The sequence below is a fragment of the Amphiura filiformis genome, chromosome 1 (assembly GCF_039555335.1).
Source record: "Amphiura filiformis chromosome 1, Afil_fr2py, whole genome shotgun sequence".
Taxonomy (NCBI): Eukaryota; Metazoa; Echinodermata; class Ophiuroidea; order Amphilepidida; family Amphiuridae; genus Amphiura; species Amphiura filiformis.
The window spans coordinates 37,345,200-37,364,581 of record NC_092628.1 but is presented as its reverse complement, the minus strand read 5'-3'; the positions used below and the strand labels follow the sequence as shown (position 1 = coordinate 37,364,581).

The following is a 19,382-nucleotide window of genomic DNA, read 5'->3' as shown; positions in this document are numbered from 1 at the left end:
CACAGCTCCAATGCACTGGATTTTTTTTATCCCCCTTTTATTATTTTATAGGACTCAAAATTGACATAGTACTTATACTAGTACTAGGCCTAGTACTAGGCTACTAGGGCTGTGTCTGAAAATTTGGCATAATAGGCCTAGGCCGTGGGCAGGCTAAGTGTGTTCAAAGTTGAAGTTTTTTAAATTACTTATTTTGACTCGGGAAGTAGGGAAGCCTCATAGTACACCAATGTCTAGAATTTTTTTCTCAATTTGACACCAAAGAAAGAAAAATCAACGTATAAATCCCTGTACTATGAGCTACTATGGGGAGCCCCCATGACTCCCCCCCACCTGAGCCGCCAATGCGGGTTTTGGGAAAAGGGACGAGGGTTGATATTGCACTAGGTCGAGTTGGTGTGGTAACGCTCGCGCGTGCTTTGAAGCTTCAAAATAAACAGATCGTCGACATGTTCGCGTGACACATTCACATGCATTGTGTCAGATTTATTGCCTTCGCATAATCCCATTATAAGAAGTTGAGATTTGCTCACTTCCTTTCATCAAAGAAAAATGGATCCCATGTCGTTGAGTGACGATTACGTGAAAAGAAAGAAGCAGTATACGAAAAAATGGCGTTCCAACTGGGACGCAATATTGAGGAAGGTAAGCTTATATAAAAATTATTATAGTATTGGTCATGTTGGTTGCCAGCAAGTATGTCTGGTTCCATCACAGAATTGCAGAATTAAACCCAGAGAACCAGGACTTGACCGTCATCTTTCTTTCTTTCTTTCGTTCTTTCTTGATACAGGTATGGAGCAAAAACTGGGGTATTTGGTTTCCCTCGGAATGCGCTCGAGGCATTTGTTGTTCACCGTCCTTGTTGTCATGCACGCGCGACGTCATGGATGATTGATGGGCCCATTTGAGCTTAGACGCCTTTGTTGCGACCTGCACGCGAGTACTGGGGGCTAAAAGGCTCACGTCTCCCACTTATTTTCACCCTTGTCTGCATCTCATCTGAAGCGTCTTGGTTAGGGACACTTATCTTCAGAAACTATATGTCGAACAACTGAATACAAGCACAACGTATGGACCAATATATTTTTGTAAACATTTTAGGCCTGTAACAAAATGTATATTTCGTACAAATTGTACAACTAAAGTTTCTACCCTATGACCTATAAAAGTTACCTGTTGTCAAAGTGTCCGCAAATAACTGGTCATCGCAAGTATCGATCGTATCTTTGATGCTGAAAACTAAGGATATTCACGCAGGGACAGGCCAAAAACCTTACCTCGATCGTAAAAACCAGCCAATGCATGTCATAAATAATTCATTATTCCATTGTGTAAATGACAGTGATTGTGTCCATGTATTGTTATTGCGCCTGCGATCTCGCGCGAGAGCAGTTGTCAAGCTGAATTTATACTCGATCGCTGGATCACCACGTGAATTCGCCTCTCGAAAACCTCTACGAGGTTGTTGCATCAAGCACGCTGACTGGCTTAGCAATTATCAAAGTAGTTTTGTAAACCAATAAGGTTAGACATACTTTACTGGCGAGTCACATTAATTAATACCGTAAAAGGCCGTCGCGTTCATTGATTGGCTTACGATTTCAAAGAATGGCTTTTGCAACCAATCACAATACGGGTTATATGACGCCCGTCGGAAATTTTGCATACGTCAACGATGACGTCATTTTCTGCGAGTGGTATAAAGTCAGTTTCCCACCTGTGATTTAAAATGGAGCACATCCCAGCGCATTTGACAGATAAAAATGAAATGGGCAATTCTGAGCAACGGGATTCCATGAAATGGACGATTATGTAAGTTATTCTACAGGATCGGTAATAATTAACAGCTGGTCTGCTGTATTTGAAGTGCATATTGAAGTTTGTAAGTTTGTGACTTCGTATGTTATGTGCAATTGATATTATAGGAAGCTTAAATTGGCAGGCTCTCATGCAATGTATCCGAACATATGGAGTACGTTCAGGGCAAGACTTGCCCACACAGGGTATATTCAGAAACTGGCCCCTGGTCGCTACACCGAAAAATTCAATTCTATAGCCATTAATTAGGTATGCTAGGTGAATTCAAATTTGCCATCAAACTGCATCATTTTACATATTAAATTAAAGCCCTTGAGTAAAGAAAGCCAAAACTGAAAACATTTTTGTCATAGCACTTTCCGTAACAAAGTTACATCTTGTCAAAGATGGACTTTCATCAAAAAGATTCTGCTAGCAAAATTCCCCAAAACGGCATTTAGGGGTGTTTCTAGATCTTAGTCTCATGGCGATAGCAGCTTTTTTTAATTCTAAAATTCCATGTGCGACTTGATTATCACCATAAAAAATCATATTGGGGTCAAGTGAAGTATAGAAAACATGTAGGTTTCCTTCACCGACCTGTTCTCGAAAAAAATTCAAATTTCTATGTAAATATGCATTGTGTTTGGGCCCCGGTCTCGGCGAATTTCGCTGACTAGCAAATGTGTTAACTAAGGTTTGCCTGGGATACCTACATTAATGCATGATGAACTTATCCTGAACAAATATTGGCCCCTTGTTGATTAGAAGTGGCCTCTGGTTCCATGTTGAATGAAGTGTACGGTACCAGGGGCCATTTTGTGTAAAAAGGAGCCCCTGGTTCATCATTTCTTATTTTCACCCCGGCCTTAGATGCAGCTAATTGTTTTTGTTCGTCTCTGCGGACCGTCGGCAAGGACCCGAATAACCCCAATTTTCTCCCCATAGTTGACGGCGCTATTGTATGTGGCGGTAGGCCTATAGGGAGTCCTGGTTCTCCTTCTCTAATTCTGTGGGTTCCATACCTGGGGGGCACTCAACACAAATGACCATACGGGTATGCTCCCCCAGAAAGACCCCCCGTTTTGGGTGCGCAGCTCCGAAAGGCCCCTATATTTGACCAAAATAAAGCTCCGAAAAGACCCTTGATTTTGATAATTTCAGCTCTAAAAGACCCAAAATTGCTCATTCCTCATATTTCTTGTTTTTTCAGGCGATTTTTTAACCAAAAAGCCAAGAAAGACCCTTGATTTTGACTTTTCGCAGCTCAAAAGACCCCATTTTACTTGTTCACAGCCGGTTCGCAGCTCCGAAAGACCCCTTTACCAGTACGCCGTCAGCTCCCAAAGACCCACCACCTCAAAATTCGGGAGCATACCCTCCAAAATTTTTTTCATGTGCCCCCCCCTCCGGGGTTCCATACACTGTATATATGTCCAAATGAAATAGGCCCCCTACTCTCCGATTTAAATGTGATCTTATTTTTATAGTCCTACAAACCCCCTCCGCCCCTACCCCATTATACATCCCACGCGGCGCCCTACACTCCGCACGCACACACCCACACATTATACATACAGATACACCACCATACACAAAATTGTGAAGCACAAATCTGCTGAAGATAGTGCAAAATTTTATTTCAGCACAGACAACAGTCATGACAGTTGTGGAGTTACAGTCAAAAATGAGGGAAAACCAATATTTGATCAATAAATCAATAGCTAACTTGCTTTTGAGTTGCTGAATTGTCAGTGCAGTACATGTAGTTGTAGTCCTTGCCCCTATTATACATATCTTACCTGCGACACCAATGTGCTATAATTTTTGAGAAAAATGCAAAAATAGGCACAAAATTGGCCAGGGGTGTAGTAAATGCATCTACATGTATGTAAGAAAACAAGAACATTATAAATTGTGAATTTAATATTAGCACAATTAGCAAGCCAATGCGTTAGTATGCGTGAACAGTGGCATACATTGGGGGAACCGAGCATTATGGGGGGCACGGGTCTGATTGGGGCACAAGCCGTTTTGTGACCATTTTCCTATGGGATTTTTTAAATATTGCAATCGATTGGGATGGTCCATGATAAAAGACCTCGTTACAGTCGGTTCCGATCAGGGTAACGCCCGATTGTCGGCTACACTACACCGACCAGCTATCTACGGCGACCCCCTTCACCAGGTCACTTGCGCCTGGCCAAAGTTTCATCAGCGTTATCTCCAAGATTTCAGCTGTTAAAGTCATAATGTACGATCTTATAATATGAATTTGGTTAATTTTTTTTAAACCTGATTTTTTGGCATAATGTTTACACATGTCACAACTTGCACCGAAATGGAATCAGCCAAATTTCTTGTGTTTGTAGGTAAACAGAGCAAAGTTCGACATAAAGTCATTTTCAAAGAATTATGACTTTATGTCCTCCCATAGAAGTGCGTGTTAAACGGCCAAAATAACAAGCCGTGTTTCTTTCACTTTACCTCGTTATTTCAGCTCAAAATTAACAGAAACCATTCCTGATAATTATTATTAGTATTATTTCAGCATTTTGAGTATATTATGACAAATTTAAAATTTGAAGGAAATCGTACATTAAGGGGGTACTACACCCATTGATTTTTTTTTTCATTTTTTTGCATTTTGTGAAGAAATTACAAAAAAAAATGGACAAAGTGGTATGCAAAATGAAGGGCAAATCTTCTCGCTTTTATTGGTGGCATCGGTATCAACGTAGCTTACATGCTTTTAAAAGTAGAAGCCAAAAGGTGGTACATCACTGATGATTTAAATTCACTTCATTTTGGAAAGCTTACTATCAACGGATTTCGTTAAAATTTTGGATATGTGTTGCTAACACGTTAGGGAAATAAAGTTGATATGTAAAATGGGAATAAGTGGTTCCTGATTTCTTTTATGACTTCATGAACTTGGTGCTCCACAACTATCAAAAAAGGAACTGGTTAAAATGCTTCTATTTTCAATGTTGAGCTATATTTTGTATTTTTAACTTGCGACATTATTTCACTGAAACTTAATTAAGCCACAGGTAACAGGTTACCACAACCATACTACAGCAATGTTGAAAAAAATTGTATTTCTTGTCACCTATACCACCATATTGGGTAGTTTTCCGTAAGCTTAACGTTTGTGATTTTGGTAGCTATTTTATATTTATTTGTGAAATCCATCGCAACTAGGCATTCTAAATTGTACTCACCATTTACATCCCAAGGTATATTAGTATATCCACCTTGCACTTCTCGATATATATCCAGTTAAAGACAGAATATCAAAATTATTCCTCATTATGATATCACAAACTCTCACATGTGTATTCAAAATTGATGCTTAAATTTGACCTGAACCAATTGACCTATAACCTGACATACGGTGACCTAATAGCCTTTTCTTCTCCTAACAACACATTATAATATTATTGACTAATGACTATACATCCATTGTGTAAGTGTTTATATATTTTGCATGCACCACTAGATTTTCTATAGAGAGTATAACAAAGGATTTAATGTATTCTATTCATGTACCCTACTTGAACATGCTGAATAGAATAAATCATGGTTTGTTATGAAACACGCATCTGAGTAACTAGGATACAGTAAACAAAATATATATAGGGCTAAAATGACTTACTACAATTGTTTAAAAGCACTTTTTTCTTCTTTTTTTCATATTTTTTTTATTTCACATGATCCGTGCATATATCGCCTAGCTATAAATGAAAAATATTTATTTAGACCAATCAAACCAATATATGGGTGTAGTACGCCCGTAAGCCTTTAATGCCTATATATTTGACATAGAAAAGGCAGGATTACTTGCTACCTTTACTTCATGCAATACATTGACAATGTCATTGTAGGTTAAGACTTTCAACTTAAATTCATGTCTGAATACGAAAAATATAAATATTTGTAACTATTCCACCTTATTTGATATACCAATTCACAACATGACCATATTCAGCTTTTATCTTTGGGGGAGTCACTCTTACAAACATGGTCCCGTACATGTTTACATAATATGTGCTGTGGCATGGCTTGGTGAGTAGCCACTAGAGCCAATAGTTGTGCTCGCTGATTATAAATTTATCTTCTGTTTTGTCAAGCACTTTGGAAGGAAGACACAAGGTCATCATTATTCTTGTTTGCAGAAACCATACATTGTAATTGTGAACAGTAGTTCAGCTGAATTATCCATTGTATATGCAGGGCAAATTGAATAATCGATGCAGTTGATGATGAATTGATCAGCGAATCCCAGCTAGTAAATCTGTCGCAAAAGACATCAGAAGAGAGGACACTCTGACTGTCCGACAGAACCTTGACGTACAGTATATAAAAAGTTTTTAAGATCCGTAGTCCTTTTTTGACAGAGATTTTGCTATATTTTCTTGTCCATAGTATAACCATCCACATGAAGATGATGCTGTGATTGATATGGTGAATATGAAGATCATCCATAACAAAGGTGAGAATAAAGAATGGTCTAATCATATGTTATACTCTCTTGGTTGAGTGCAGTGAGCCCTAGCAAATTAAATGTCCACCAATAAAAGTGCCAGGTCAATATTTTACTACATGTATTTCTAGAGCCCATTACTTTTGTGAAATGAATGATACCAAGCAACTATCAACCAAGTGAAGATCAAATTTAAACCATCAAGAACAATACTATGCTCAGCTTGTGAAAGGTTTCAGTTTCAGTTACTGTACACGTCAAAAGGCATGAAAATAAAGCTGTGTTAATTCCCAAAAGCAATATACAAATTGCAGTTCACTTAGGTTAGGCACCGGAGTTTCGCGCGATTTAAAATGACAAAATGCACGGCCGGTTTTTTATAAAGCGCGAAAATGCGCGAAAATTCAAGTCAAAAAGCGCGAAAATGCGTTTTCCAGTATTTACCCTGCTGCTAGTCAACCACTCAACCAGGAACACGGAAAACCATTGCAAAAACAATGCTAGTATAAGCTTCCAAATTAGACTTCTATTTCTTACCTTTTTTCTCTGCTGAAAAACATCACAAAGCAGATAATTATCACTTGTTATTTCCCTCTTCGTGGTCCGAATCAAATATTTGAGCCTTTGCTACACTGGAAATTATAACCCCCCCTCCGTGTATATAATTTTATTCTGAAAACTTTTTAATACCAGCAAGACGGGAAATCTCTAGCATGCCCTTCACCGCAAGAAGAGTGGGAAACCCATCCTCATATGACGTGACGGGTTTCCCACTCTTATCCCTGAGCCAAGAAAGAGTAAAACTGACGGAAATATCACATCTCAGGAAGTGGATGCAGGAAGTAGGCCGATAGTTTATTAATTACATCATTAATTCACCGAATCCCCAGAGTTCTAGTCAACATGTTCAAGTATTACTTACCATGTTTATAAACTATTCGGATTATATTTTACAACTTCTGGAAGCTTGGTGAGTCATTATTTTTTCGTCAATGTTTGCATGAAAACTATTTATTATCAGTTTGTGTTTGCTTATTGGTGAATTTACATTGAAAAGTAGTGTGTTTGGCAAAATTCTCAAAATTCACGATGGACCACCAAAATCGCGATGGACCCCCAAAATCGTGATTTTTTTTGCGTGATCGCACGAAACTCCGGTGCCTAACTTAGGTACTGCTCCCAGCTTTGTATGTGCCAATATGGTGAATATACAAATATATATGTATGATACCAAGCAACTATCAGCAAAGTGAGGATCAAATTTAAACCACCAAAGACAATATACTATGTTCAGCTTGTGAAAGGTTTCAGTTTCAGTTACTGTACACGTCAAAAGGCTAACTAAAATAAGGCCGTGTTAATTCCCAAAAGCAATTGCAGTTCACTCAGGTGCTGCTCCCAGCTTTGTATGTGCCAATATGGTGAATATACAATATGTATGATACCAAGCAACTATCAGCAAAGTGAGGATCAAATTTAAAACACCAAAGACAATATATACTACATGTATGTTCAGTTTGTGAAAGGTTTCAGTTTCAGTTACTGTACATGTCAAAAGGCTGTGTTAATTCCCAAAAGCGATATACAAATTGCAGTTCACTCAGGTGCTGCTCCCAGCTTTGTATATTTGCCATTGAACAGAACAAGTTTTGAAAAAGCCCTCTTCAATTTTGTTCACTGAAAAAAAGACATTTAAATATTAATTTGAGATTTAACAAAGTCACTTACTTTTTTGCAGGATTCATTCAGAAGTTACCAAGTAAACACATTGGACGTACCGTCTTTGCATCCAATTTGAGGAAAAGGAATAATAGATTGACTAAGGGTAAGCTGGTTGATTTAGATACATGTATAATGTCTTTATGGGAGTCAAACAACATTAACTATGTAACTTTGGTACAAAGCCTAGAAATATGTCACAACATGTGACACAAAATCACAAAAAATTAATGCCCAAATATGAAATTTAACATAATACATTGCACCACACGATATATCATCAAGATTTTGTTCATTTCAGCCAATGCAAGGTGATATCCCATGATAGACTGGCCAAATTCACACTTTAGGGCAATGGAAATGAATCTACATGTTTTCCATTAATGATTCTGAAAGTTATTAATTATTTCCGCCCTTTCTTCTTTACTAATTCTTTTTGCCGCCCCTTCTTCTTCCGCCGTCCCTCTTTTTGCCGCCCTTCTTCCGCCGCCTTCGCTTTGGCTGCCCCCTGCATTTACTCCGGGGGCTGGGCGCCACCAAAGCCCTCCCCAAAATACACGCATGATGTAGCCGTGTGATGCATTTGGACAATCATAGTGTACAACTTTGAATAACTTGATGGACAATTGAAGAGCTTTGTTTCAAAACCCCTTACATCCACTTGAGCAATATTGAGAAAACATCAAAAAATCATCAAAAAACTCACTGATATAAGGGGGTTTGCAACAAAAGAAGTTTTTGGTAGGATGCTCATCCTACCCAAGCATCCCACCAAAAACTGCTTTTGTTGCAAACCCCCTTATATCAGTAATTTTTTTGATGATTTTTTGATGTTTTCTCAAAATTGCTCAAGTGGATGTAAGGGGTTTTGAAACAAAGCTCTTCAATTGATGAGCTAATAGAATTCTTAACGGATTTATTTCCACCTATATTGGTTTCATTCTCACACAGATGCAGCCCCTAGTAAGCCTAAGCATGAAAGCAGTGATTCAGCAATTGATAGCATGGAACCAGAGGAGAGTATTGTTTCCAAGGATATGTGTCAACAGTCTCATCATTACCCAGCTCTGGTAAATAACAAGTCCAATTAAGTCTACATATAATAAGATTAACATAATGAGTTAAACAGTAACAACAAGCATACGTGTACAGTGATATGCACCAAATAAAAACATGAGCATATTAGACAAGAGTGTTAGCTGTCATTTGTATGTCACTCCTCAACAAAAATGCATTGATGAACTTGAATTGATGAACCGTGTATAAATGTATTTACATTTAAAACAGACTTGGTGGTTTATTAAAGCATTGTTTACATCATTGTTTCATGCAGACCAGCCAAAGCCTGCCTGCACTCATCAGAATATGCTTTTCACTGGAACTGATTATGATGCCCCGATTTCCGCATAGTGGCGGCCACAGCGAGCGCGAAGCGCGTGACCAAGCGCAAAGCGTGTGGAACTAGTGCTAGATATTTAGACAGTTCAATTGGCATAAATTTACAGTCAAAATGGTTACATAACATTATATAAGCAGGCAATTCAAGTACATGATGGCAGTCAATACTTGTTGGCATATTGCTCAGTTGTAGTTGATCAAGAGATGCTTCTTCCTGTGTCTACAAGTGTTTATTAGTTCATTCCTTTTGTTCAGTGAAGAGAGATGAGGCTTAAATATAATGAAGTATTTTTCCTCTAGACAAAGTCTGTATATAGTTTGTTGGTGGTTGAATAGGCCTGAGCCCGACTAATTAATTTCCATTCAGTTGAATAAGGTATTTTCTTATCCTTTCATTTTCAAATGTACTCACTCAATGTTGTTGAATGCCTTTTGTCGCTATTTTTGAAATCGCTCCTGTGGTTATTAAAACTAGCAGTTAGTCCGATATATGTTTCCCTATGGGAATTGTCAAGGCGAGTAACAGTCGCTTGGTAAACTATACTGGCAGCTAAACAGTTGCCTTGTAGGGGACAGTCAAGTTTCACTTTACAGTTGCAAGTTTTTCCATATGGTTCCTTGGGTTCTGCTTTGCGCAAAATTGATTTGTTGTGTGAAGTTATAATTTGTTTCACATTGGTCATGCAACAATAATAAAATTATACAAGCTGTATCAAAATGATTGGTACCCATCAGTTTGCATTGATGATGGATGAGTCTCACACATCATCATTCAACATAACATGCAGATACTTTTTAACGTAATTGTATAACAAGTCATAAACTCTACATTCTAGACATTTCAAGAGTATCCAATGTTGCATTTTTAAATGGCAGGCTTTTCAGTAAACATAACAAGAGCACCAATGGCGCTGTGGCTCTACGCTTTTTTTGTGGGAAAGCAATTGTTCTTGGAGTCGAATGCGCAACAGGTTGGTAGCTGTATGGAAAGGTTGGGTAGGTCGGCCTGAAGGTTTAAAAAATTCCCCACAAATATTCAATACGGTCCTTGAAACTCGATCTGGGGTCAATCTTCCTCCGCCGCATTATTATTTTTAGTCGCATTACTATTAGTTGCAAAATCTGAAAATAATTCATTATTGTGCAAATTACTACTGAACCAGCAAGAATAATTTGTTCTGCAAAATTTTAAAATCCCTTTTTTAGTATTTTTAGTAACTTGGCAACTATTAGAATTCATCTAAATTGACCTCAGACGACCCCAAAATGACCTCCCAAAAATTTGGCTCTAAATGGTGACCTCAGATGACCCCAAAATGACCTTCCAAAATTTGACTTCAAATGTTGACTGTACCCACCAAGTTTCATGCCCATACGACAGTTTTTAGTAATTTGACCTCAGGTGACCCCTGGCTGACCCCCGGATCCGAAATGAGCTTCCAAAATTTGACTCTAAATGTTGACTGTACGCACCAAGTTTCATGCACATACGACAGTTTTTAGTAATTTGACCTCAGATGACCCCTGGATGACCCCAAAATACCATATGGCAGTTTTTGCTAATTTGACCTCAGATGACCCTGGATGACCTCAGGTGTCCTTGACCCACTAACCAATACAAACTTGTTCTGCCTGGGGTCAAGATGCACCCACCAAGTTCGAGGAACATGCGACCCCACAAAATTTGGCTCCAAATGTTGACTGTATCCAGTTTCATGTTCATACAACAGTTTTTTAGTAATATGACCTCAGATGACCCCTGGGTGACCCCAAAATGACCTTCCCAAAATTTTGATTCCAAATGTTGACTGTACCCACCAAGTTTCATGACCATACGACAGTTTTTAGTAATTTGACCTCAGATGACCCCAAAATGACCTTCCCAAAATTTGACTCCAAATGTTGACAGTACCAACCAAGTTTCATGCCCATGCGACAGTTTTTAGTAATTTGACCTCAGATCACCCCTAGGTGACCCCGGATGACCTTCCCAAAATTTGACTCCAACGGTTGACTGTACCCACCTAGTTTCATGCCCATACGACAATTTTTAGTATCTTCCCAAAATGTGACTTTAAATGTTAACTGTACCCACCAAGTTTCATGCCCATACGAGTTTTTTTTAATTTGCCCCCAGATGACCCCTGGGTGACCCCGGATGACCTTCCCAAAATTTGACTCCAAATGTTGACTGTAACCAGTTTCATTACCCTACAAAAGTTTTTGCAAATTTGACCTCAGATGACCCCTGGATGACCTCAGGTGACCTTGACCCGCTAACCAATACAAACTTATGCTGGGGGCAAGATGCACCTAGTACCAGGGATCTATACGATGATTTTGTTTTTTGGGTGGATCACCGCATTTTACACATAAAATACACGTAACCCACACACAACGCAATTGAATAACAGACCGGTACTGCACAGTGCCGCTGGTTACCAGCTGTTCTCATTTATGTAATCAGCAATTGGAGCCTACAAAATCTGGTGCATTTATAGTGTACGGTACTAACATGTGATATCGGGAATTGACACAAATTTTACGGTAACAAAATCGAAGTCATACCCAGAAAGGATAAAATTGAATTGAGAAAATATTGTATGTGACATGGTGTACTAAAGATGCATCCACCCACCAAGTTTGAGGAACATGCTTCCCCTACTACTATGCTAGTCTGAGGTGCTCTGACGATAACACTCCGATCGCCATGCAATCTATGAATCTAAGTTTTGTAGGCCAGTGGGACAACGGAATCACTACGTGAACGAGCTAGCTACTACAATAGTCTCTGAGTAAAGAGGCAGACACAGACAAAGAAACAGATAGTGAATTAAATAGTGATGATCAGTTGAGTTGTAGCAACTACAAATTTCGAACGCTTGTCAGGGGTCAAATCCCCACCATTTATATTTCCCCACACTTTTTAGACAGACACCTTTTTTATCAAAATTGAACCCCCACCCTTATGCAGTGTTTGTGACCAAAGCTTACAGCATTACTTATCAAATTCGGAAGACCGAACATCGGCGCTATCGCTGTTTCATACAGTCACTTCCGGACCAAAGCTTGCAGCATTACTTATCACATTCGGAAGACTGAACATCGGCGCTATCGCTGTTTCATACAGTCACTTCCGGGTCCATTTTAGCACTATCTGCGCCATCAATCCATTTCAGAATCCGAATTGATGCAGAATTTATCCTCATCTATTATATCAAACACTCATGATTTTCTTATTCATCTGAAACATCTTTCGAAAAGATACGACTTTAGATTGTTTACAGCATTACTTGATCAAATTCGGAAGACTGAACATCGGCGCGCCGTTTCATACAGTCACTTCCGGGTCCATTTTTATCATTATCTGCGCCATCAATCCATTTCAGAATCCGAATTGATGCAGAATTTATCCTCATCTATCAAACACTCGTGATTTTCTTATTCATCTGAAACATTTGCGACATATTAAATGTTGGCAAAACTGCATCACTGCAACTGCATCGAAAAGATACGACTTTAGATTGTTTATCATAAACACATGGGCAAATTGTAAAGGGCTGAGATACCTGTGAGATCCTGAATACATGAAAACGTCAGTCTATACTCTCTACACGGCCGCTGTGGTTCGGATCGCTCCACTTCTAGTGTGAGCGAGCGGGCCAAAGCGGCTGATGTAGAGACTGAAAATTATATTCATTCATAAAACTCACGGTGCGTCGATGCGTACTCCCGGTGACGTCGTATGAATTGAAAACATCAGCAAATTAATTTTTGACATTTTCTTTCCAGATTTATGAAGAAAATATGAATGTTTTTCAACAGATCATCAAATTACTTTATTATATTTTTTTTTTTTTTTTAGCGTTACCCACACGCTTTATAATTATATATTGCTCCCACGCTTTTTAGAAACCCACCCTTTATTCCGCAAAATTGTAATTTTACAGATTTTCAGAATTCCCAACCCACGCTGTAGAAAGCGTGCCAGACAAACAATGATAATGAATAGCCAGATGTGACCTTCGCTGTCGAGACGTTGTTTTCAGGGTTGTCAAACCCGCGATTTGGTAACCCAATTAGGCGACTTTTGAAGATTTTCACCGGGACAATTTCCTGCCCCATAGAATGCAAAGGGTAAAGAAAAAAAAATTGGGCGACTTTTTCGATTATTTGACCTGCGATTCGGGCTGAATTTTTTTGGCAACCCTGGTTATTTAGCGTTAATTTAGCTAAATTACTACGCCGCTGGTCTCTAAATATTTTGAAGTGTTGTCCCCCGGGGTTGTCCCATGGTAACAAAACTCCCGAGAACTCAATAAACAATCTGGACAAAGGAATCATCCAATCACGTTTCTATCCATGTGAGATCACCGCAAAAATTCATGATAAAAGGTCACTTTCCCAAAGAAAAATAGTGCAATCCGTCAATTCCCCGCCATGATCTCACAACTTAAATTACTCAGACCAAAATAATCTCTAGCGCATACAGGAACCAAGCAAAACGATAGAAATGACTTGTTTCTCATGACGACTTTTGACTTTTCTCACTTCAAAATAAGTACTTTCCCCACCCCAAATTCACTTCTAAAGGAGTGCAATCGATTGCTAAATAACTAAGCAAACCTTGGAACGTAATTTCAAAGCCAAATATCATAAACAAAAGAAACCTTAGCATAAAAAGCAAGAACAAGTGGCCAAAATATGTAGCAAAAAATACAGTCCTCACTGACTGCAATGACTCAGGCTCACCTAGCTACGCTAAGAGCCAAAAATTGATGGGTACCGATCATTTTGATACACCCTGTATATAAGAGTTTGTGCAATTTATGGGATAACATCTGTCCAGCAAGTTGAAGAATTTTCTTCCAAGGTTTGTCGCTCCCTTCTTGGTTGATCACTTGGTTGAGCACTTTACTGTGGATGATTTACCTTACTTGGATTTATTTATAAATGTATAAATTTCTGTATTTGTTCACTCAGGATTCATTGGATTTTACCCATGGAGATGCAGATGAGACAGGATATGGCTGTATACGATATCAATATGATGAGAAGAAAGATGTCCAACCTGTAATAAGTGGCCCAAAAGGTAAATTGCATTATATACTTTCACCTTGAGTTTAGTTAGTAATGATGTCAGTGTCCCCATCATTGCTTTTATGTGGGTACGCCATAATTGTGCGGACAAACCACCTCTGTATGCTCAAGTGTATACATTCTACAGGGTTTTATCTACCACAGGATTCAATGCCGGCTCCAGTGAATTAGCTGATCAACTAACTGATCAACTGGATTTAGAGACTATGCATACACCAGTTAGATCAATTCAATATTGCTCTACTGTGGCTCGTTTTTAATTAATTTAACTGACATGTTGCGTATGATAGCATTGCCTTGCAGTCTCTCCAACAAGACAGACTTTTAGCTTTATCATTATTATGCAATCATAATCAATTATGGACAATGGTCCAAAGAAAACACTGGAAACCTGTTTCTCAGGAAAGTTGATCACATGATCATAAATATAACTGATCTATAAAAGTCCTCTTACATGACAGAAGAAATGTATTCATGTGGTTTTGTCAAGCAAATACCCAATTGTCTAATTAATGAACAAAGCTGATGAGTTTGTTCAACAACTGTTGTGTATAAAAGACTAACTTGTCTGGTGCCTGCCTACTTGATATTGGTCATTAAGTTGATTAAATTTCCCAAGCTAGAAAGAACAAAATAAAAATAAAAATTAGTCAAATAAGTAAAAATGCAAAGCATAGACTTAATTTAAACCAGTCTCTTTCCTCACTCTCTCTCTCTCTCTCTCTCATGTAACAGTATTTTGCACTTTTTTTCTCCAGAAATATTGGACTCTGCCATCCCTGGAAGTGATGATGAAGATAATAGTTCTTGTGGAAGTGAAGCAGTTGGTGAAAATGAGGAGAGTTTATCTTCTGACAATGACGACTGTACACCTTTAGATTTTGATTACAATGATATTGTTGAGGATGAAGAACCAATGAAAGGTTTAAAGGATCATACTGTAAGTGCAAATAAAAAGAGATGCAATAAATGGGATAGCAGCAATGCTGAAGATGAGGCATTGAATGAGGAAGACCATTGTGAGGGCATTATGCGGAGCAGAACTGATGGCATAACATCAGTCTTAGAAGCCAAAGAAAACTTTGTCAGAAGGTTACATAGATACTTCATGATGCCAGAAGAAGAGACGGAGGTGTCTGAAAATGACACTGCTGCAACTTCATACTCAAAATCTGGGTATGCTCAAACCATGGAAAAAGAAGGAAATGTGTTTAAGCTGCCTTCTGTGTTCACTTCAGTACCTGAAAGTTTAAAATGTAATGAACAAGGGAGTCGCACATTAAATAAATGTGCACACAATCAAGCAGATGTAACACAGAGTAATTTAGAGTTCAATGACTACAGTACTATCTTAGTTAGTAATAATGATGATGAGTATGACACACCATCCAGTGATACAGACTGTGATGCTGATGATGAGTTACAGCCTGTTAATAGCCACAATAGCTCAATAGATTTGAATAGAACTGTTGGAGGAGGACTAAAGCTACCTATGCAAGGTGCAAAGCATGTTGTTATTGGGAATGTTCCATCAGACCCTTTGTCGGATGTAACAAAAGAAGATCATCATCATTGCCAGCTGTTTAATCATAGCCCATACAAGTACAACAGTCCTTCATTAAAAACCAAACCAAGCTCCCCAAAAACGTCGCAGACTTCAAGAACATCTGATACACCAAGTCCATTTCTGAGCTGTGCAAAGAAAATCATACCAAGGACGCCAAGAACGCCTCACACCATAAGGACACTAGAGAACCAAAGGTCACTTCTGACCCGAAGTCCGGTTCATGCTCAGAATCTGAACTGTCTACCTGAATTCAAACCAAGAACTCCAAAAACACCCCTCACATCAAGAACTCATCAAACATCAACCTCCCCATGTACACCAAGGACATCTCAAACTCCAAGAAGTTTGCTTAGATTAAAATCTGAAGATATGTTGGCAATCTTCCAGTCTCCACTTCCATTAGAAATAACGCCAACAAAAAGTCCTGGTAGACGATATCAAAATACATTGTCTCCAACGGTATTACAATCAAGATTTGACGGCAATTTGGTTACAAAATTCAAAGGTGGAGAGCATTCATCGTCAACCCAGATCCATCAAAATAAAATGAGATCCTCTCCTCTTGCAAAGGCATTGAAGAAGATGCAGAAACAGGCAGAAGTGGAGCAAGAGAAAACAGAAGTAACATCATCTAGATGCAGTATGTCAGTTATTGCAAATGAAACATACATTGTATCCAAAGCAGATCATACAATAGATGTAGCACATGAGAGATTAGAAAAGACACCAACTCGTTATCAAGTACCCAATTCAGTAGATACAAGCAATGTGCACAGTCAATCTATGTCCTCATCAATATCAGAGTCTTCTCATGTTAGTGGACATCATGATACCTATGAATTTCATAGCAGTGTTAATGAATCAACCAAGGGTAGGGTTATAGATATAGAGAAAGTGTTGAACTTTGATGTGAACAGGACAGAAAAGAAACAACATTCCTTGAATTCATTGCCAGTAAGTAACCTCAATGAAGACAGTCAACAACTCAGTCAACCAGCTAGGTTGTATATTGATAAGTCAAATGTTGCACACAAATCTAATACTGCCTGTAATTCAACATGGAAAGATAATAAAAGAAAATTGTCTGAAGCAGATTGTGAATACCCTCAAAATACTCCAATCTCCCAAACCCTGAAGAATGCGATACAAGAAAGTGGACAGAGAGAAATGCCAAAAGAGACACCAAATGTTAGAAGTTGCAAACGATTGAAAAAGGAAAGTCTGGTTCTTGTGACATCAACACCAATCAAGAAAGGGTATCATGAACATGTAAAAGAAACTGCATCTGATGCACTTCGAAATGCACATGAGAGATCCACAATTGTTGTGTGTAACAGGTCCCCAAGAAATGATGAGTCACATGTCAGTGGCCCAGTTACAGCAAAAACAAGTAATTATGACAAGCAAAAATTACAAGATATGAAAAGTGATAGATGTATTAAAAAGAGTGTCAGCAAGTTGTCCAATAAACTAGGTTCTGGTACCTCAAAGATCACAAATCATCAAGAAACGATTGAACATCAAATAATGCAAAATATGTCACCAAATGCACATAAGAGAACTCCAATGCAGTTGAAAACACAAAGGGCTCTGATAACATCAACCCCAATCAAGAAAGGAACTAATAGAGATTTAGACAAAACTGAACCAGATGTACAGGTTATTGATGACATGCCTGGTCAGTCATCACAGAAATGTATGGTAAAGAAGCGGCATATAAACAGTCCAATTACACCAAAGTCAAGGAACTCAGGGTGGCAAAGAATGAATCAGGACCTGAACAGGAAATCAAACAAACTGAGTGATGTGAATCTCAAGAAGTGCATTCGACCTTTCTCTGCCAAAGTTGGATCTGCAAGCCCCAAAGTTGCTGGTCAGTCCTCTGCATCTGATACCAACAGTGGGAAATCTTCCGATACTTATAGTGAGAAATCAGCTTTGAATTCCAGCATGTCTAGTTCATTTGTGCTTTGTGAAGGCCCTGGGAAATGCACCAAGATGTTCTGCTTCTCATGTACTTGATAGTACTTCTACTGAGTTTTTGTAACAAAATTGCAGATCTGAAGGGGTTTGCATGCATCGGGTATGATATCCCTTATCTTCAAAATCATGCAGAATTGGTCCAATTCTGATACAAGCAGCCAATGTTAGCCTCTCAGTCAGGACTAGTAATTGACAGTTTTTCAAATTCTGGATCCACTAGTGAAAGTGTTGTATTGAAATAATTATTCTGCCATAATGATATTAAAGGAATATTTTGTGATATTTTTATGGTATGTTTGTTGAGTAGATATCCACGAATATAGTTTATTCCCAAAATGTTAGTTGATTCTGATTTTACATATGTGTACATCCATATCAAAACGATGCACTTGTCGGCTGCTATATGTGTCTCATTTCACTTAAAGGGGCACTTCGTGATCCACAGCCTCATCCCCCCACTTTTCTCAAAAAAAGTTGAGATTTTTATGTCACTGGAAACCTCTGGCTACATAATGTGTATGTACAAAATATTTCTTGCAGATTAATTCGTTTAGCAAAGATATCGTGAAATTTGAATTTCGTTCTGGTGCACCAGAACGAAATTACAACGTATTGTCTATGGAGCAGTGTAATACACATAATCATGCATAACTCGCAAACGCAAAATCGGAATCAACTGAAATTTTGGGAATATTCTTTTTTTCGTGGATATGTACTGAAAAATGTCATAAAAAGAGGATGCTAGGATCACGAAATACTCCTTTAATATCTAGGAATAATAACCAGACTCATCTCAAGTGGAGGTCACTTAAATCATCCCAAGTCACATGGTTTAGGAATTCAGAGAACATTCTTTAACCATGTGACTTGGGGATGATTTGAAGTGATCTTCACTTCAGATAAGTCTGGTTATTTATTTCTAGCTATTATGTGAAATGAGACACATGTAGCAGCCGACAAGTGCATCGCTTTGATGGATGTACATATATGTGATGTGATCAAGCAAAATCATTCGAAAGTCGGAAATATCGATGTTGAGATATAGCCAAACAAATGACGTATTTCCCTTTGTTTTTGAAACTCTAAAATCGCTCAATTCTTTTGAAAATTGAGTATGACTGACTTCATACTGATTTTGCTTGATCACATATGTATATTTCATTGCTCCATAGGCCACTAGTCCTGTCATTTTGTTCTGTTAAAAAGGACAAACAAATTTGATGATATTTTTGCTTTGCGAATGAATCTGCAAGAAATATTTTGATTTGCACACAAACATTATGTAGCCAGAGGTTTCCAGTGGTGTAAAAATCACAACTTTTTTGTGTA

At 38.3% G+C, this 19,382-nt stretch overlaps 1 protein-coding gene across 1 annotated transcript; it reads left to right on the top strand.

The window, feature by feature from the left end:
- The first annotated feature begins 317 nt into the window (after positions 1-317).
- On the top strand, positions 318-18,813 carry LOC140146510 (uncharacterized). Its single transcript, XM_072168386.1, has 6 exons — positions 318-645; positions 6,229-6,295; positions 8,025-8,111; positions 8,957-9,075; positions 14,387-14,495; positions 15,262-18,813. The coding sequence occupies exons 1-6, from the start codon at positions 553-555 to the stop codon at positions 18,090-18,092; spliced, it is 3,306 nt and encodes a 1,101-aa protein (XP_072024487.1). The 5' UTR covers positions 318-552; the 3' UTR covers positions 18,093-18,813.
- The last annotated feature ends 569 nt before the right edge of the window (positions 18,814-19,382 follow it).

Coding starts and splice junctions, on each gene's coding strand:
- LOC140146510 (XM_072168386.1), top strand. CDS start 553: ATGGATCCCATGTCGTTGAGTGACGATTACGTGAAAAGAAAGAAGCAG. Junction 646..6,228: donor GGGACGCAATATTGAGGAAG/GTAAGCTTATAT, acceptor TCTTGTCCATAG/TATAACCATCCACATGAAGA. Junction 14,496..15,261: donor TGTAATAAGTGGCCCAAAAG/GTAAATTGCATT, acceptor TTTTTTCTCCAG/AAATATTGGACTCTGCCATC.